The sequence below is a fragment of the Danio aesculapii genome, chromosome 23 (assembly GCF_903798145.1).
Source record: "Danio aesculapii chromosome 23, fDanAes4.1, whole genome shotgun sequence".
In the NCBI taxonomy this organism is placed as follows: domain Eukaryota; kingdom Metazoa; phylum Chordata; class Actinopteri; order Cypriniformes; family Danionidae; genus Danio; species Danio aesculapii.
The window spans coordinates 21,556,759-21,578,710 of NC_079457.1; the positions used below are offsets into that span (position 1 = coordinate 21,556,759).

A 21,952-nucleotide genomic window follows, 5' to 3' on the forward strand; every position below is an offset into this window, starting at 1 on the left:
TTATTTTAAAATATATATTATAGCCTATTTCATTCTTAACGATTTTATTTCTATATTTTAAATACTTTTATTAAGTCAAAGTGTAAAAATATGTTGTGCATTTTCAATAAAACGTTCAATATTTATTAGTTTTTCTCATATGCAATATTTTCCATTAGCTATAGGTGAATTCCAGCTGTAAGCTCATGCTCCCTGAATTCCATTCCGCCTTTTACGCCACGCTCTGATAGGCTGTGTCTCAAATCATGCTTAAGCTGCCTATCGAGAGAAAAGATTTGGGCGTCATAGTTGTCGGCATCCCGGGATACTTTCCGCATCAGCAGAGTGGAGCCCAAACATGCTGCCTACATAGGCGGCTCATCAGGATTTGAGCAACGGCCGTCGTCAACGCTTCAACATCACTGCACTGAAGTGATCCGCTAAGCAGTGCATGCTGAACTTTCTGCTGTCCATCGGAAAGTGGGACCAAGAGAACAAAACGGATATTCACAAGTCAGGCTTCAGTTTCTCTTCGTTTTATCGCATAAGGACTCAGCAGCACGCGGTTTTCCTTCTTTTTTGGTCAATGAAGTCCCACCAAGCGTGGGACGGAGAAGCGACGGCGGCCTTGCAGTAGAAGAAACGCTCCAAACTTTTGCGAATTAATTTCTGAGCGGCTTGAAGTGACGGACTTTGATTTTCCCAGCGGCGTGTTTGGAGTCGAGCTGGGTTGGCAGAAATGGGGGCGAGGATACGTGCCCATAAGCTCACTCTTTTTATCCTCCCTTTGGTAATTACGTCGCATCTGTTTAATGTAAGTGAATAATTTTATGAAGACATTATACCACACAGCCTGCCTTTTGCAACAGGTAACGGTGGAAATCGAAACGCACGCAGAAAGTTATTTTAGCAGAAGTTTGTGTCGTAACACAGTCTATCCATTTAATCAAGTTCTTTCTTTAGCATTTAAATAAGACGCGAATGTGGAGATTAAGTTGCATTGATCTCCCACACGCATAGCCTATCTACAGCTCATCTCAAGTGCTGCATGTGTGTTCTAGTCCTGCTCTAATTTTATCCATAGAAACGAGCTATTCATAGTTGGTCTCACTGGCGTCTTGCTTGTCACTTTGATCAACATTATTTCTTGTACTGATTTAGAGCACTTTCACTGTGCACAAGTTTTGCTTAGTATTGCTTATTATGGATCAAATATGTATCCAGATATCATATACTATCAATTATTTTTCCTGTGCAATCATGCACATTAACTAATATTACCCTAAATAATTGATGTTGTTATTGTGTAATAGTTACACAGTCTAATCTTATTGTTTATCATGGTTGCAAGTGAAAAGGGAAGTGTTTTATCTTGATTGTGGGTGGTGGGATTTAACCCTATTCTGAGATTGCTTCCTTTCTTATGCTGTCATGATTAAAGAAATGCTTTTATTTGATCGCCTATGCTTTTTAGGCATCACATAAAAGCACAGCTTCTGCATAGGTTTACTTTTTGACTCTCAAAAAGATTGATTGTCATTGAGTTATTGCTTCAGTATAAAATTGCGCATGAAAGGGATAGTTCAACCCAAAATGAACATTTAAGTTACCTTGCTATTTATTCTTCCTCGTGGTTTTAAACCTCTATTCGTTTCTTCTGTTGAACAATAAAGCAGATATTTTGAAGAATGCTGGTTGCTGGCACCACACAACTTCCATAGTAGGGGAAAAATGCAGTGGAAGTCAATGGGTGTTTTTTTTAAATTAAATTTTAATTAACATTTTTCAAAAGATAATGAAAGAACTTCAAATAGGTTTTAAACAAGGAACGGGTGACTAAATAATGGCAGAAATGTCATATTTGGGTGAATTATCTCTTGAACTTAACATAACAACAGGATAAACTGAAAGTTACCAATAAACACATTGAATGTTGTAATTGTGAAACATAAACATCTTATATTTCCTACTCTTAACATATAAGCGTCGTATAAACATACTAAAGACCTGTAATACTGTAACACTTTCATCCTGCTGGTAGATTAATTTAGACTTTATTGCTCATGTATATAGATGGTTCTTGCAGGTGTGTTCATACTTGGCAGGTTTGTTCTGATTAAAGTGAATTCTAATGCAGTTGCTCTGTTAGTACAGTTTATTTTGAATCTGTGTAAGCCCAGCCTTCTGACGCTTGATGCAAGCTATACAATAAGGGCTTTCAACCAGTGTATAACATTGTTTTAGTTGTTTGATAGGTTCTGTCATAAAAGCTCTTTTTATCTGTAGGTTTAGATTAAAAAATGACAATGCTAAGTGAGCCAGGACCAAATGTATAATTTTCTTTCTTTCCTTCTTTTGGTCTGGACTCTGGACCATAAAAAAACAAGAAAAAAAAAAAAAAGTGTAAACATTTCTTGGGATAATTGTTTTTGGAGTCAATCCGTTGAAATAACACATGGAATTTCCAAAAAAGTAGAAAGTAAATAGATTTTTAAGTTATGTGCAGGGCTATTTTGCGTAAAGATAATATTGTTGGATCAGATTTTATTCAATTTAAAGCTAATTTTAAATTAAACTGTTAGTTTGAGTGTGAATGCTGTCATTCGAACCTTGGTGTGCACCAAACAAACAGATTAAGAGGAAAATTCGAGGTTCGGTCGAACAAACTCTGGTGTGGTTTGACTGAAACATGAATACATCATGGAGCTAAAAAAACTGGACACGATGTCGTAAGTATTGACCGTAAAAAGTGTGTAAAGCTTAAACATACCTTTTTTTAAATCCCAGTTGCAAAGTTGCCAAGTAAAGTTTCATATTTGTATCATATACACACCTAGTATTTTGTTTATGTGAGTGATAAACTTTTTTAAGCTCTTTGTGAGTTCTCAAGTGTTAAAAATAGTATCACTTTTACACGCATACATACAGAGCATTTAGCCCAGTTAAGTTCAGTCACAAAATATACATCATGAAAGCCATTATGATTGAATCTTTAGGCTTGATTTTTACAAGAGTGTGTGAACACAACTAAACGTTCAGACTAAAGAACCAAACAACAAGTGTATTTATGTATTTATTTTTTGCTAGACTGAAATTAAATACCACCATCAACTTTCATTTTACTTAGGAAGTGTCTTAGCAAACTGCACATTTACCTCCCACCATACATTTTTGTATCTAGTTAGCTGAAATTAGCAATGCCTCAAAACACCTTTGATGTCGAATCCTCCTAAAATCCTCAGGATCACATGCTAACGGAAAGTCTTGTCATGTAGAACTTCAGATTCTTTAAATCGCCTTGCGTTCATCCTGCATACCACATATAATCCCTCTCTTATCGTTCATACACAAGTGAACACGAGCCTCTCTCGGTTTACTGATGTGTAACAGGGGCCCGAAGCCTTTGGTAATTTGAGATCTTTGCTGTTTTGTGTCTCAGGGACCACTGTGTCAATTGCAGTGTAATTGAATTAAATGGAATCTGCGCCATGTGTTTTTTCCATTACAAAGCTCCCTAGCATTTTACAAAGAGTTGAGCGCTTGGGGCTTCAGTTGCCATCGGCATCTCTGGTGTCCTACTGGAATTTCAGGGTCATAAGTATCAATAAGTGCTGACAAAACCCCAATAAAAGCACTTTATTACCTTTTAGTTTACTGACACAATCAAGTGCTCCCACCCTGCTGTTAACTATCAATGGCCCGGTAATTGACAGACGATTCTTTGCGATTTATTGACGCATGTAATTTTTGGGTTAAACTGGCCACTTGTGAGGTCGTTGAAGTTTTGTGTAATGATAAAGGTTTGTAAGTGGATTCACGCCCAGTCGCCCTCTTTTGCTTTTAGCTTGTTTGACCTTAATTTGGGTTCAAGGAAAAAAACAGGAAGCTCCTTTTTGAGAGGTTTAGACCTATGGTTGTAGATTAACAAATTTTCAGTATACTTAAGGAAATCCAGCTTGTTGTTAATTTTGGTTTATTATTAAAATTTGGGAGAAAAAAAATTTTTTTGGTAGTTTTTGGTCATTCTTGGTAATTTTCTGAAAAAATTAAAATAACGTTTAAAAGAATAAGATTTTTTTTTTGTACTACACTGACTTTTATATGGAAAAAAACCTCTTTTTTAACCTCTTTTTAAAATACAACATTTGTAAGCTTTATTTTAGATTGAGTATATGACAAAATTCCATTAGTTTGGACTAAACTATCCCTTTAAAAGTAGGTAGTTATTATTAGCTCTGTTTTTTGACTCCCTCTCTACTCTCTTTTAAACCCTTTTAAGTGTTAGTGCTTTGTCCCATGATATCTGGCATTGTGACTTGCCATATTATTTTGAGATGTCTCAGATTAGATCGTCACAAGTACACCCTGACTTCATTTGTGGAGGGTTTTGAAGTGTTAAGACCAGGTGGGCACAGAAACGTAGATTTATAGTTCATCATTTGGCAGATGTTTTTACCTAAAATGATTTGTTTATCATTGCAGATTCTTTTAAAACTGACCCTGTAACCCTGGTTGGTAGTTTCAGTTGTTTATTTGTGTTAAAGGTGGCATGTGTTTAAATGTATTAACTACTTTGTAGCTGCATCTTATTGTAAACTTGTCTATGCTTATGTTTAAAAGATATGCATAAAATATTGATCAGTACTTCCTAGGCAAAATACCAAAACTTCTAAAAAATACCAAAACAAATACCAAAAATCTAATATGCTGACTAAATATTTTTTGTCCAAACTATCCCTTTAAAAGTAGTCAGTATTATTAGTATGTTTTTTGACTCTATAAACTGTTTCAAGTGTTAGGGCTTTGTCCCATGATATCCAGCATTGTGACATGTAGGGCTGTGCGATTAATCCAATCGCAATTCAAAACGTTGCAATTAGTTAATCGTAAGAGGCTGCGATATGAAATGTATATGTATTAAATAATTTCCCCCACCCAGAGCAAATGCTTGACTGCCGTCTGTGTGTGACAGTCTTACTAGCCAATTGATTGAGTTCACTTTTGTTCTGCCCAATCAGAATTGTGCAACCGAACTATGTGGAACGCCCACAATAAAAACAAACAGGAAAGCGTGGACAAGTGGGATGATGGCATTTGCCGCGTCAGAAACCTTAATAGTCTAATTCAAATCAAAGAAAAACAGCATGTTAGTAATATGGTTGTATTTTGGTTCTAAAGTTACAGACACAGAACAAAAGCTGGTCATTTTATAAGAGCTGTCGCAGAATTGTTGCCACAGCACGAGGAAATACAACAACCAGCACCTAAAAACGCACCACAGGCACCAGGTGATAACTAATGCTATAACTCACTACTGTTTGCTCTAGAAAAAAAGTTTGCAAATTTGAATAAACGTTGAAGTAAGTTAATATCTTTTCAGTTCCTATTTTTGACTAGCACTCTCTGCATTTTAACAGTAAAATGCTACGATACAGTATTGAGCTGAAGCTTGACTACAAAATTAAATCGCAAATCAAATCGAAATTGCAATATCTGTTTAAAAAATTGCAATTAGATATTTTCCCCAAATCGCACAGCCCTAGTGACATGCTATATTATTTTGAGATGTCTCTCAGATAAGATCGTCGCAAGTACACCCTGACTTCATTTATGGAGGATTTTAAAGTTGGTCTAAATTGCTGTGGAGATATTCGGTTCGCAATCTGTATATATATTCTGTTTACTGCTCCAGACTGTAGTTACATATACGTTTCTGTTGTGTCTTTCACCGTCTTGGCCTCTGTAGTATGTCCACATTTACTGTATCTTATGTAATACCTAGATATAGACCAGCCATCCCGGTCACTTTAACACCCACATGGTCTTCCAAGTAAGCACAGAGGAATCTAGTGCACGGTGCTGGGATAACTGGGCCCGTGTTCAATGAGATTTTGAGGACAGGACAATATTAATGGTCTCTGTGTGTGCTTTTATATCTTGTTTGTGAGCTGCTTGTAAACCTAATATGGGCTGTTACATTCAGCAAATGCTGTACTTGGGTTTATTGGGGTAAATCACTCATTTTTATGGGTATTTATGGCATCTTGGAAGTATCTATGCAGTATAATCTGAGAGGTTTTAAAGTAGGTTTCCTAGGCCCTGTTTATATCTGGTGTTAAGATGTGATTTTCATTATTCTGATGACAAGTGGACAACTTATGTTGAGCAACTTTTGACTAATTCCAGATATAATTGAATTGCTTTCATATTGTAAATACATGGTCAACTGCATTCGACTTTGACACAACAATAGATCACCTACTCTTTGTCTATTGACCCTTTGACCTAACACATGATCACTCAAGATCACAAAAACAAGGTAGTGTTATTTGTACCTAAACACAAATTCTGATCGAAGTCACATGTTGAGACCAGGTGGAGAAAGTAATGCGTCTCAGCTGACCGCATGTGATGGGATCACTGAACACGCATGTTAAGACCAGGTGGACACAGAACCTTGGATTTATAGTTCTGCTTTTGGCAGAAGCTTTTACCTAAAATGATTTGTTTATCATTGCACAGATTCCTTGTAAACTGACCCTGTAACCCTGGTTTGTAGTTCCAGTCATTTACTTGTGTTAAAAGGGGCATGTATTTAAATATTTTAACTACTTTGTAGATGCATGTGATTTGTGAAAGTTTTGTCTATGCATATGTTTAATGAAAAAAATTGATCAGTACTTTCTAAGCAAAATTTCATAACTTGGAAAACTAACATAACTTACTGGAATTTGGTAAACTTCAACCTCTTCTTTCCATAATAAAAATATTATTTGCTATGTTTACTTAATTAAATTGTGTAAACTCCTTGTCTTAATTAAGTAGAGTTAACTTTTATTGTATTAAGTGTCATTGATGTTAAATTTACCTATATATTGAAATTCTCTCTTATATTGGGTTATATTGGGTCACTAGGGCTGCACAGTATATTGTTTCAGCATCAAAATCGTAATGTGCACATTCGCAATAGTCACATCGCAAGATATGCAATGTTGAGTGTGAATTATATTTAAGAATTTTTGTCTTGTTTTTAGTTCAAAAATCTAAATTTCAGAGAAAATGATTTTTATACTTGTTTTAAGTTTAATGCAGTTTTGATCTATTACTTGTGAAAGTAAAAACAAAATATTGTACTTGATATAAGAATTTTGTATAATTTGGACTAGAAATGAGATGATAACTCAAAGTAACCAAAGCAATTTTTTTTTGCATTGTGAGTATTCAATTTCTCTACCTAAATACTATTAGACTCTCCAGAAAAATGTTAAATTGAACTATTCAACCATCTTGTGAATTCGTATCGCAATTTATATTGCAGAAAAATAAAATTTCGCAATATTAAGTTTTTCCAATATCATGCAGCCCTAATATTTAAATAGACCATTTAAGTTTTGTTGACTTTACTGAATTTGTGATCTGAGTTAATACATCATTACTGTATATTTTTATTTGGTACTACTCTCATTAACGCTCATATCACTGATCACAATGTTAATTAAAATGTCATTTTAACACAGTCCAAAGACATGCGGTTCAGGTGAATTGGGTAGGCTAAATTGTCCGTTGTGTATGTGTGTGGATGTTTCCCAGAGATGGGTTGTGGCTGAAAGGGCATCCGCTGCGTAAAACGTTCTGGATAAGTTGGCAGTTCGTTCCACTGCGGCGACCCCGGATTAATAAAGGGACTAAGCCGAAAAAAAGAAAATGAAGTTTTAACAGATTTCTAAAAAAAAATTTAATGATGGATGATAATAAATTTGTATTTTAAAAATAAGTATCTTTTCATATTTTTGTACTTTTCATACTTTATTTATATAATTGTAATATAAAACTTTTAGTTTAAATGCACATTTGTAAATAAACACTTAAAATAGTAAAATAGGATGGTAAGCAATTGGACAGAATGGTTGAAAATATTTTTGGTACATCAAAAAGTGTGGTTATGATCCGACAAGCTAATCCAGCAAAAATTAGTTCTTAAAATGTCAGTAAAATGCAATATTTATACCTCATAATTAAACAGGAAATGAGGCGAATAACAGCAAAAAGGTTTAGGTTTTCTGAAAACAAATAAGCACCCCTTTCAGTAAGCTGGCTACCTGCCTGATAGTGTAATGTTTAAAGAATGTTTATTAACTGATAAAGAGAGAGTTTAATAAAGACTTCCGTTCATTTTAGCCATAGTGCAAATAAAACATGTCTCATATATCATTATTATGCCTATACACAGGCTGTATTTTTTTCTGACAAATTGTTTCAACTGAAATTGGACAAGCTACTCTGAGAGATTAGGAGAACTGACGGGGATCGTATACTGTACTTCAGCTGTTTATTCTGCAGTTAGTTTTCAGGGCATATTATTCAGACTATATCAGTATGCTATACCGATTGACTGTGCGTTGAAGCCGATGAAAACACGAGCATTAATGCCATTATCATGATGGACTCATTCAGTGGCGAACTTGCGTTTGTGACTTACACTTTCGTTGAAAAAAGCACCTTATGTCCACCTTTTTTTGCTGCCGCCATCCTCGCTTGTGTGTCACCCAACACACCTTATTCCTGCACGGAAAAAAAAACAATTAACTGCTTTTGGTGCTGCTTGTATTTGAAGGCAGCCACAGCCTCTCACATGATAGCAGGGAAAAGCACAGCCAATTAAAATGTCCATATGCAATTTGGGGGCGGGAGGACCTGAGGAGAGAACGTCATTTAACCTGCGTGTCTAGGTTAATGTTGACAGCGCAAATTTTTTTTAAAAAGTGGATTAAATTATTTGTGGGGACATTTCTGTGGTCGGTTTATATTGGTGGGGATGCGTCACCTCCGCCCACCCTAAATCTACGCCCCTGGAAATATTGAATAAGGTTAGTTTTTTTAATATTAGTAACATTAGTTTAGTTAAGTATTAGTTATCAATACTTATGACAATATAATAATCAGGGAAACTAAAAAGATATCTTTGATGATTTATGATTGATCATGCAGTAAATACAGTTATAAAGTTGTTTCATCCCATCCTCAACATCCCATCCATTAAGACTAGCGCACGCAATAACACTTAATTTCAACATTTTTTCTTATATGTTTTGACAAAAAGTATGTTAGGACCTAGAAATCCACCAGTGAAAACTGTAAAAATAAATAAATAAATGCTGGGTTCCACACAAGCGATTTGTGTTGGGACAACATGAAGAAATTAAGTTAACTAGTTTTTACAAATTTTAGCGGATTGAACATAAAACTATTTAATTTCCCCCCCCCCCCAACAAGTTCATGTAACTTGTTTCTATTAAGTACTATTAAATACTTTAATTCATGTGAAATGTATGATTGACATAACCATGTTTAAGCCTTAAATTCTAATTTGCATTTACTTTTACTTGGATGTACAAAACAAAACAAAATCAATCCATTAATCAAGACCCTTGTTATATTAACTTCTTCCTTTAGCACTTATTTTATAAATGGTGAGCCTTTTAAATATGTGTCTGAATGTAAACGTATTGGCACATATGGAGAGCAGCCTGTGCTTCTGCTATTTGTTCTGTTGTGAAGTGACTTGTGGTTTGGATTGAGGTCAAAGTGGTTAGATCAGCATGTTTAAGCGCTGATATATTGACATATATTCATAAATATGTGCATCATTGTGAAAACTACACACAAAATGTGGGTCCTTTGAATTTAGTTAGTAGAGGATTGCTCCAATCCTATATTTTTGAGTGTGCTCTTGCACATCTATCCTTCCCTCCGTTCCGCTTCATCTGCAGGTAACCTGTGGTACATCACTGTGGGAATCGTCATCTTTCATTTGCCAGCTGTCTGTGATAGAGTTAAGAGGCAGAATCCAAACACAGCTGTTGCTCAGCTGGTATTATAACCCTTGCAAGTGCAGACATGAGTGCTCGTGCTCATTGTGTGGGTTGATAATTCATAAGAAACCCCTATTCTGACCACCCAGATGTACCTTGAATACTAATTTAAGTTATGCTCTTTGTCAGAATGGAACTTTAATTATGTACTAGGTTTTTTGCATGTTACCATGGTGGTATTGTAGAACGGTGTAATTGCTTCACAGAGCAGGAAATGCAAAACATACTTTCGTGTTTTATACCTATCGACCGAACGTCTGTTTTATTGTCTCAAGGATGACTTATGCGCAATTTGCTGTACTAAAAAAATATTTGTATTTGTAATAAGAAAACATATTCTCGACGGAATAATTTATTCCACAATAGAAGTGTTTTTCTATGATTTCCCTCTTTAGGGGTGCACAATATATTGGTTTCATATTAGATATTAGAAAAAAAATGTCTTTTTTTTACGTATGATTCACACACTTTAAATTTTATTACACATTTATTTTATTATATATATATTAGTATCACTAATCAAATCAAATGCTCATTTTATATCCTAAATTTTATTATAATGTTGTAGTTACTAAATTGAATTATAGCATTTAAAGTGCTTTTTAAGTTCATTTTAGTACCTGTAACCCATTGGTTATCAGCCATAACGTGAAAATAATTTAGAATTTATTGTATCCCTTATTAAAACTGGTTTGAGTCCTGGCTGGGCCAGTGTGGAATTTGCATGTTTCCTGGGTGCTCCAGTTTACCTCACAAGTCCAAAGACATGTGCTTTAGGTGAGTTGGGTAAGCTAAATTATCAGTAGGTATGTGAATGAGTGTATGGGTGTTTCCCAGTGATGAGTTGTAGCTGGAAGGGCATCCGTTGCGTAAAACATATGCTGGATAAGCTGGCGGCTCATTCCACTGAAAAGAAAATGAATGAATGTGTGCCTTATTAAGAAGGTGGCTGGTTTGAGTCCCGGATGGGCCAGTGTGGTGTTTGCATGGTCTCCTTGTGTTCATGTAAGTTTCTTCTAGGTGCTCTGGTTTACCACACAGTCCAAAGACATAGATGAATTGGATTAACTAAATTGGCCGTAGTGTATGAGTGTGAATGTGAGAGTGTATGGGTGATTCCCGGTGCTGGGTTGTGGCTGGAAGGGCGTCCATTGAGTAAAACATATGCTGGAATAGTTGGCGTCAATAGTTGGTTCATTCTGCTGTGGCGTCCTCTGATAAATAAGGGACTAAGCCAAAGAAAAATGAACGAATGAATGAATCCCTTACTTGCTCTAATCTTTTGAGTTGTGGTTACATTACTACCCTCAAGTCTTTTGGTTTTCTTACAGTATTAGAATTTATGTTAGTGCAATGATATATATATATATATATATATATATATATATATATATATATATATATATATATATATATATATATATATATATATATATATATATATATATATATATATATATATATATATATATATATATATTTTTTTTTTTTTTTTTTTTTTTTTTTTTTTCATGCTAATTGTTACATTTTGTTCAGTTTTGCGATCATCTAACACTCTAAATATCCCCCCCCCAAAAAAGTACATTTAAATAATGAATATATTATATATTTTATTGAATAATGTCATGCTATTTTCAGTTTTACAGTACAAATTGTTTGTGAATTTTTTTTTTATTTATTAATTTTTTTTATTTTTATTACTATTCATTTTGGTCTACATTTCAACAAATCAGCTATTTTTCATTTTGAAATAAGCTGTTTATCAGTTTTGAGTTATAACATTAAAATAAATGTTGTTAATAATTCCATATTTTTTTTGGTGAACAATTTTTGGCCATACATTAAACAGTCCTTTTTAATGTCACACTGTGCTACTTCTGTCATCATTGCTATATCTATCGCTGTGCATGATATCAACGCTTCAACATCACTCAATACATGTCATCATAGGTGGCTTTTGTCAGTGCTTGCTGGATATTTATGGTAAGATGAAGTTGTAAAGATAGCCTTGTGAAAACAGTGTGTGAATGGAGTTCTCCGCAGAGACCTCTTCTTCCATTAATCTACAACAAGTCTCGGCCTGCCCCAGAAAGAAAGGCGCTACTTTTTTCCAAGCCTCCCAAAACCCCCATAAGATGCAAGTTCTCCCAGGCTGTTATTACACCGTTGAGATCATGCTGAGGAAGAAAAAAAAAAGAATTTCAGTGCCTCAGGTCACACTATATGTCACAGGCAAAGGAAAATAAAAACCAGAAGACAGACGGTGCACCGTTTCATTTTGTAAACACTCCTTTTATCAATTTACAAGAAAAGGGCCTTAAAGGTAAAACCCAACTTTGTTGTCTTTTATGTTCTCTCAAAACCAGACATAACAAAGACGTGCTTTGCAATGTTTAACCAAAACAAAAGCATAAATGTACGTCTGAGTGACTCTTTAACAAGAGCCATTGACCCAGTGTCCTCTGGATACGGTGAATGAGTTCGCTGTTGGCGATATACTGTCTTTTGAAGTGTTTGCCAAGGTCTGTCACGGTTTGCAGCGCTATGATTGGCTCTTTTTGGCATTCGGCATCTATTCAGCATATCTGCTTCCCTACACCACTCTGCCTGCTGAGTTCAACCAGAAAAGCTACAGATAAAACTAGTTGAGCCACCCAGGAGGCCGATGTACATTAGCATGTCAACAGCTCCTCTACAGGAGTTGGCCACTTCTGGCTCTTGGCCGTTGGCAAGCAGTGCTTTTCTTTGTCATTTAGATTATGGAGTCGAGATGTGAGGTAAATCTTGTATTGGCTTACGGACGAAGGTGTGGCTATAGAAAAATTTAATCTCCCCTGACCAAATACCTGACCATTAATACCATTGTGTTTGTTTTGGCGGATTGGCAATTGACATTTGACATAAGTCCTCTGTGAAGGACTTCACCATGCCTGGTTCCCTTCAATGTGTGCTGTATGATAAGAGAGGAAATCGGCACTCTTCCAGCAGAGGATATCTGCACGGCCAAAAGTGGCAGTGCATTGATTTTAGGGTCAGTGGTGAATCTCTATTGCCAAGCTGCTGATTCATCATCCTGCCATGGAAATTAAATTCAGAATTATCTATGAGAGGCAAAAGCCCCTTCCCAGTAGCAAAGTTTACTCAGGCTTTCCTGTCAGTCTTTCAGAGTCTTTCCAGCAGTATAGTTGTACGCTGCTGCAGTCTTGAGATTTTATTTAACCCCATATTCTACCTTCTATTTTACAGTAGATTTCAGATGTGTTTTTTTGAACAGATAAACACATTAAAATTATGGGATGCAAAGTGAAATAAAATATTTCAGTATCTATGTCTATACATGTGTAAGATTCTGTTTTGCATCTTGTATTTTGAATTTGATTGAAGCACACTGTCTAACGTACCTATATCTGTTTTGAAAATTAATGTTGTGTATGTAAAACCATGTACTGTAAGGCCTTAAAAGTTAGACCAAACCGGGCCTGAGCTCGACAGAATTCGGCCCGAGCCCAGCAAGTACATTTTAATTGACAGCTTTTAAAAGCCTGAATCCGTTTACAGCGCGACATTATTCAAATGTGCACATGCACACAGCTCTTTTTTTCAAGAATGAGTCCTTCATACGTGTTTTAACATAATTATTCATAAAAAACGTAGGCTATAGGCCACTTACAAGTTGAAACAAAGAAGTAAAAATAAGTTCTCTGTAACATTGTAACATCTCGGCACTCTTAATAGGCCAAGGTACATACGCTTAGCTATTAAATTGGCTAACACACCAATAAAAAGAAATGTTTATTAACAAATTAATAAAATTTTTAAAGATGACGGGTATTTGGCAATAACGAAATTAAGATAAAGGCTCTGCGGGATTTGTTTTATGGAGGAACATTATTGAATCCACTGTAGATGGCTTTAGCGCGGTCCTGCGCTCACTGATGGGTCATCCAGCAGCACTGAACACTCATTCACTGCTGCTGCTACTGCCCTGGTTGCATAGTACTGATCTGGCTAATTTTGCAAATTTTGGCTAGGATTGTTTGCTCATCTCCTACCAGCCAAGAACATTCATTTTCCATGATGGCGGTTTTTAATGTAGCCAGTGGCCTCGTCATTTTCCCTGTCAGCTTGCTGTACGTTTTCCCACTACGCAGAATTCGCTCTTTTTGACTCCTGTGTTATCATTTGTTTTACATTTGCAGGGATGGGTTTTGATGTTGTAACAAGCGATTTGATTACTTTCTCACGCTAATCGAAATGTATCACATGACCATTCGTTTACCGCTCAAGCCTGAGCCTGCCCCGACACCATCTAAAATGATAGAAATTAAGCCAGAACCCCCCAAACTCATCTGGTTCATTCCTTTGGGTTCGGGTAAAGATCTTCATCTCTACTGTAAGTGATTTGGTACAGTTTGAATGAAGATTTTTCAAAATTTTATATTATTTTTTTCAGATTTTCACTATTTATTTAGGTGGAAAACAAAAGATTTCACTTGGATGGTATTTCTTTTTTTAATTAGTTTATTTTAATAATTTCCTTTTGTTAATAATTGTATCATCCTTTATAGTTTTATCTTTTTTTTGTTTATCTTCTTTTAAATCAGTTGTATTAGTTTGTTTGGTTTATATATTGTAGTTTCTTTTCATTTCTTTAATATACATTTTTGTTATTTTCATAAAAAAGAGCTGAAATAAAATATTCCAGTTTGTTTTGTCTTTGTAAATTTTATAGAGTTATTTAGATTTTTGACATTTCTGCCCCAAATATCTGTACTGCTTTTATAACCAGTGTTTCAATGCGCATGAAAGTAGACAAAGCCACATCCATAAAATATCAGGTGCAAATACAAGTGTTAGGCAGTTGGTTGAAGCAGTCCTTCAGTTTGCAGCCACACGCTCAGATCAGTATCAAGCATACCAGGTACCAACCAATAAGAGCAAACATGTTTGAACTGGAAATGATGAAATTACTAGGGAGCCACCTGCTCTTGACCGTGCCAAAACCACATCCCACACTGCAAACTTCTCATAACCTTCAGATCTTACAGTGATATTTCCATGACCAGAAGTTTCAGAGCTTTTCTGCAATGTTTTCCATGTAGGAATTTTGCCACTGGTGGTTCCAGACCATGTATTTCATGCCAAAGTCCTCTAATGGAAAAAATACAATCCCACTCTGAAACCTGTTATTGCAGACCTCTGTGTTTACGCAAGGCACGTTATGATTGGTGCAGATACCACAGACTTTCAGCTGTGGGCTCTTATCCCACGGCAAAGAAGTAGCTGATAGTATGTTTTTTTTTTCTCTCACTTTATTTGGACCGCAAAAGTGTTCTAATACCTCAATCTTTTCCTGTATTAATACCACCAGCTTTCAGCTACTGCGAGGTTGAAGTTTACAGTGTTTTTCACTTATGCACATCTGTGATGAGTGTTGGCGTGGTCAGTGGGAAAGAAATCAAAGGCATTGTCTGATAAGGGAGGAATGTGAATACCGTGTGGTTAAGTGCTTTACCACATTAAAAACACCAGAGTGCATCAGTTTGTCTTTTATTAGGCTATTTAAACAATTTGGTTTTTGAAGCATACCCAGAATTATTATGGTGTAGTTTTGTTAGAATTATGCATGCATTTTCTTTACTTTACATGCAGTTATATTTTACACTGTGTAAACAAAGACAAACAATAGTTACGGTTTAATTCAAAACATTTTAAAGCATGTAATTGGATTAAGCGATTTAATGGCTTTCTGACATGTATATTTGGCAAAATTTTCGTAAGCCTGACTTATGAAGTGTGTTGTTTTTTATTTCATAAGCAGAAGTTCTGTTCCATTTCCATATTGCAGAATGTATTGGGCTCAGATTATGAAAGAATCTGTTTTTACACACTTTGTAACCTGCCACCAATTGACTTTAATAGCACTAAATTACCTTAGAATGCGCTGGAGTACAGAGTAGTTCTCCCTAAGTTGTCGACATTAGATCTCAGTATCTTTGAGACATTTTATAAGTTGTTAATGCCAGATTGCCGTAACCAATGCATACCATGATCAAAGCTAAATTCAGAACTTCATATATAATAATGGTAGCCTTGGAAGAATCTTTTTTACACACTCCGTAACTTGCCACCAATCGACTTTTATAGCACTAAATGACCCTTAAGATGTGCTGGAGTACAGAATAGTTCTCCTTATATTGTTGACATTAGATCTCAGTATCTTTGAGACATTGTATAAGTTGTTAATGCCAGAATGCCATAACGAATGCACACCATAATCAAAGCTAAATTCAGAACTTAATATTTAATAATGATGGTGTTGGAAACCAGACCAAAATCTTTTAGAAGAATTGACTCATGCAGCATTTTGACTCATCACTAATGGCACACTGATGATCCATGTCCCGCAGGCATAGACTGTTTCTGTAACCGTACCAGTATCATACATGCTTCGAGCTGTTCTTGGTTTGAAATTGAATTTTTGTGGTTTTTCAGACTCTCCGGCCTAGTGCAATGATGCCTCCACCCACACATCATGACCTAAACTGCAATTTTTAGTCATCCTCTTACCATAAAGAGAACATTTCAAGTTTTTTATTATTATTATTATTATTATTATTATTTTTTGTAAAAAGAGCTTAAAATGGTTTCTTAATTCTTATATTGAAGTGTTTTCTCAATTAAGAATCTTTTGGGGTCTCTACTGTTTTGTCTGTCAGTGGTTACTGGATACCTGAAAGCAGATGATTTGATATTGGTGGGAAAAACGGTCCCAGAGTGCACTAGCACTAAAATTCATGAAAAATGTTGATAGTATACTAATGCACAGCTCACTTTCATACCATGCAACTTTCTATTGGTCACAGTAGTAAATAAGCATGGTCTTAGTAATTAGGAAATATGCATTGGGAAATCTCAAAGTTCTAAATGTATTGACAAACTGTGTTAAATGTGACCATACCATTAGTTTTCTTTGCAGTGTGCAAAGGGATAGTTCAAAATGTCTACCGCAATTTACTCATCCTCGACTCCAGATCTGTAATGTTTTCATCCTTATGATAAACCCAAAAGAAGTAATGGTCACACTTTACAGTAAGGTTCATTACTTAATGGTAATTAATGCATTTACTAACATGAACAAGCAATGAACAATACATTTACTACAGTATTCAGTATTTACTACAGTATTCATTGTTAGTTCATGTTAACTCACGGTGCATTAACTAATGTTAACAAGCATGGACTTGTAACAAGCATGTTAATAATGCATTAGTAAATGTTCAATTATGATTAATAAATGTTGTACAAGTGTGATTAGTGCATGTTAGCAGATGCATTAACTAATGAACCTTATTGTAAAGTTTTACGGATGTAATTTTGGAAAATGTTGTTAGCAAAACTACTGATTTCTTTTGTATTCAGCTTGGAAAAAAGATACAGGTTTAGAACAAAAGGAGGGGGAGCAAGTTGTGGGAGAACTGTACAGTTGTTAGGTAAATTATCCCTTTTTTATGTTTTGATTAGATCTTTTATAAATGTGGAAATCTCTTCATTTGAACTTTTGCTAATTCGGAACCCTCAGCGAATAAAATTGGATCAAGGAAATGTTATGTACAGCTCTAAACAATAAACTGTGTTCCCATGTCAACTGTGGACAGCAGCCGGGAGTGACTTTTCAAACCAAAAGTTCTTAATTACCCTGGACTTTATAACTGCCGGCAACTTAAAGCCAGCAACAGCAATTATCCTTTAAACCAGATAATTAAACAGCCCTTCCAGTGGTGATTGATGGCTAACCAGAGGTCCTGCTGCTGGAGAGTAGATTTCTTGCTGCTGGAAACTCGAGGCCTTGCCGTTACCAACAGGCCACTATTGTGGTCTTGACATGGGCACAAAGGCTGGTGTCAGGGGTACGCAACTATTGAGTTCTGGCACAGAGGAGAGACTCGCTGAGTCAAATTTCTTGGCATGCATGCAAGACATGCCTGTAGGCACAAGTTTAATGCACTTGTGGAAAACCTGCAGTATGGAGACTAGAACCTAAAGAATGAGTACAGTCTTAATTACTAGACTTTGTTCTGCTTCTTGACATGATGAAGCAGAATAAGATATCTCAGAACTACTCATTGTTTTATTTGGCAGGAGAGGCAAAGCTCTGAGAATCCACACAGGGTTGGATTAGTTTACATGAAATTGAGCTAAATGTCTTTTTTAGGAGCTTGCTCTGGAGGAACTTTTTTTAACAGTTCCTAGAACTATTGGGAATCGTAATTGGCGTATTCACAACATATTAACTTGGAATTATTTAAGTTCTATTAAAGCCAGTTTGGGTGCTAAAATAGCTTCTAATCCAGCACATTTACTTAAGAATGCAACCAACCAGAACAACAGTTTGGGGAAGGGTAATACAACTTAAGACTCCTATTTTCTTGATTCTTTAGTCCACATTATTCCAAATAAATCTTTGAATTTAAAAAAATATAATGAAAAAATTAATTGTGAATTGTAATATATTTTTAATGTAGTATATGAGTATAAAGCAAGCCTCTACTATGGAGACAGATTTGTCTCCATCACAGATTTGAAAGGTTAAATGATGAACCTTCATGATGCTAATTGATTTTGTCACTGGACTGTTTAGTGGCTTTTACACATTAAATCAATCCCCAAATGTAAAAACTCGGAGGTATTTCACTTAGAGCTTAATTATTTGTAACTGGGCCTACATGACAGATCTCGTGCCATCTGTTGGGAGCATTGACATCTTGAATTTTTTTTTGTGTGTGTGTGTCTGTAATTAGCCGGAAGGAAATTAAATGCTTCACATCTGTTTCCACTGAATGGGCAGGTAAGGCCCCTCGCTTTCCTTTATAGTAAGATAACTCCCCTGGCACACAGATGTTGAGCTGAAGGTATGGCTGTTTTTGTGAGAAGTTAAAACCATTGGTGTATTGCTTAACTGGGCGGTCAGAGGTCTTTTAGTAGCTTCTGTTTTTTATGCTCAACCTTTTTCCTGTTACCTAGAGAATGGCAGACCACTTGCTGGCACAATGTACAATAAACACAATGCTAATAACTCTCCTACTGCTTGTCTGTTTATTTAACACAAACGACTGGTTTGGTGCTTTTATTGTTTCTAATTTCATTAGTAAGTGATTGTTTATGCTGGACAGTTTAGGAAGGAAGTACGAAAAAGTATGTTTAATTTTAGTCTGGATGTTTTATCAGGCTTTTCATTGCTCAAGATCAAACAGGCGTGGTGCAGTCTGGGGGAATTCCTTCCTCAAGCTGCTGTCCTGGACAATAGAACTGTATAACATACACTTATACTATCCTGTCACTACGTCTACCAACTAAATATCATTGTTGGTGATTGCAGAAGCTGATATTGTTTATTGTTAAATGTTTCAATTGGCATTTAACATGACCTAATATGGAACGAAAAAAAAGCTACCATTAATTGCCTCAGTGAACAAATTTGCTCTCCTGTGCCTCTTTGAAAACTCCCTGTGAGCCATTAAGCAGATGCCGTAAACCAACCAAGCAGCATTACTGCCAGATTATTTTGGCTGTATGTTTAGAGGAATCGAACCAGTCCTGTAAACGAAGAGATTTCCATCATTAAGTCTTTACGCTCTTGTCTTGTAACCTTCAATCTGACAAACTCTTGCAAGATTCCCTTTTTTCCTGTTTTACCTTCACTCCTTAATTGCTGCATACTGTATGTTCATTCACGAGGGCTTGTGCAGCATGAGTTTTCCGTCTAGGTGTAAAACTAAAGTCCCTTTAAAGTGAAGTCAGTTCATTCACCCAAACAAACTAGCACCTTGTTTAGGGAATCAAGTACTACTGTATTAGCTTTTATGGGTAAATCTAATGGGTAAGTCTCAAATGACTTGCCAAACTCTCAGTAAAAATTAACGTCGTCTGATTTAGTTTAAAATGTCCAGTAAATTTTGTTTCTTACGCTTATCATTTTACCAAATGATGATTGTTCCTTGTATCTAAAAGTCAATATGTGTTGCACCATATTTTGCATGGCACGTCGACCCATTCATATAATTAGTATCTAGGAGGTATACCTGAAGTTTTTGCTGTGAGTCCTAACTTGTCTATAATTCAGTCATAACCAATAACCATTTATATTTAGAAGACTTTGAATAATCAATATAAAGGAAAGAAATACAGATCTTAAAATACGTTTTTTTAAACTTAGAAATTACAAATGAACAGACTCACAGGTCATCGGTATGTGCAAGGCATGGCCTCATACAATTTAAAGTAATACATTGTTTACATTGGTCCAAACAAAAACGTAGATATTTCCAGAAGTGCACCATGCATGTAATCAGTGTGAGCTAGAACTGGCATCACTTGGTCATATGTTTTGGGGCTGCCCAAAATTATCATCTTACTGCGAAAATATTTTTCTAACATTCTCAAAAATAGGTGAAAAGCCAATAGATCCAGATCCCCATATCGCAGTTCTAGGCATTAGTGATTTCGAGCTAAAGACAGTACAGAACAAAATATAGTTCCATTTTTGTCTCTCTTCTAGCACAAAGGGTATTATTATTATTAAATTGGAAACAGAAGGCTGCTCCTACATATATACATCTAGTGAGGGATGTAATGAAACATTTGGAACTGGAGAAAATCTGATTCTGCCGAAAAAGAAAGTTCCCGAAAAATTCTATAAAATCTGGCAACCTTTCATGGATTATTTTAAAAACATAAATTCTACAAGAAATGGTTAAATTGAAGAGGATTAGACTAATTTAGATTAAAACAGAAGATCAGTATTTATTTATTTTTATTTATTTTTATTATTATTATTGTTGTTGTTGTTGTTGTTGTTATTATAAAAACAATAAGTTTTTTTTTTGTAAAACCTGAATTACAGAAAACAACCAAACTGCAAGGAAACATATAGATAATTTCAGCAAAATCTAACCTCAATTCTAATGAATACTAACAGACTGCGGACATCAAGTGTGCTTCTGTTCCATGCAATGTGAAACGTAATGCAGAAAGCAGTTCTAAACTCATCTGAATATATCAGAATGAAAGTTTGAAAGACTGACAATGATCAGAAATTAATAATTTATTGGCTGGTAGTTGATATGTCATGTTAAATGATGGCATAGCTAGCTAACATATTTTGAAGAGCTTGTCTGGTTTGTGTGTTATAACATTTGCTTGATGGATGTTGTAGTTCTTGTGCCAGAAACAGCTTTTCATATTACTGGTGTACGTGTCAGTTAAACTTTAGCTGTTTAACCTGATTTCAATTCAGAGTGAATTTGGCACGACAAACAGTGTTTTTCTCCAGGCTATGTATATAAAGTTTGTCATCGTCACAGTGTTAGCACAGTGTCTCACATGAGTGTTAAGAACAGACGGTTGCATTACACAGTATTTTGAGACTAGCTAATATAGGCACTCTTCAGATTAGCATGCAAGATTCTTTTAAATGGCTTTGTATCCTCGGGGAAACCATTGGATATGCTGTACTAAGTTTGCCTGTGTAAAATCAGAACTGATACATCTGTCTTTTTAAAGTTGCTGAAGTAGTATAATGAATTTAGACATGCTTTGAAACCCTCATTTGATCATTGTCATCATTCAGCTTGTTTTGAGTCATAAATGATTTTTGAAAAATTGGCCACCATTGGATGATCTCGGGTTGTACATAGTCCAGCAAACACTCAAATCAGGGCCTTTTCCATGTTTTACAAACCACTGTCAAAATACATTTCCACCTTAATTCCAGTTTGTAGTAGTATTGTGACTGCTGTCTACACACACACACACACACACACACACACACACACACACACACACACACTGTCTATTTATTCTTTTTTTTAACTGGGATCTGGCTGTGCGTTCTAACTCAGAAAATGGATGCTTTTTATATATGTTCAGAGTTCATATGAGGAGGAATAAACTGCTTTAAAGTATGTTTATTTTGTCAGTCATAATTTTGAAGTACATGCGTAACACAGCTGTTAGCTGCTGTTAAATGGATTTCAGAATGGGAAACATATGGTGTGACGCAATCTAGTGGGTTTTAAAGAGACAATTGTTTGGACACCTTT

General features: G+C 35.5%; 1 protein-coding gene across 1 annotated transcript in view; it reads left to right on the plus strand.

The window, feature by feature from the left end:
- Positions 1-320: 320 nt before the first annotated feature.
- hspg2 (heparan sulfate proteoglycan 2) overlaps positions 321-21,952 on the plus strand; it is a 187,612-nt gene continuing 165,980 nt past the window's right edge. Inside the window, 1 exon segment of the mRNA XM_056448664.1 lies at positions 321-793. Within this exon segment, the coding sequence (XP_056304639.1) occupies positions 719-793 (75 nt within the window). The 5' untranslated portion in view covers positions 321-718.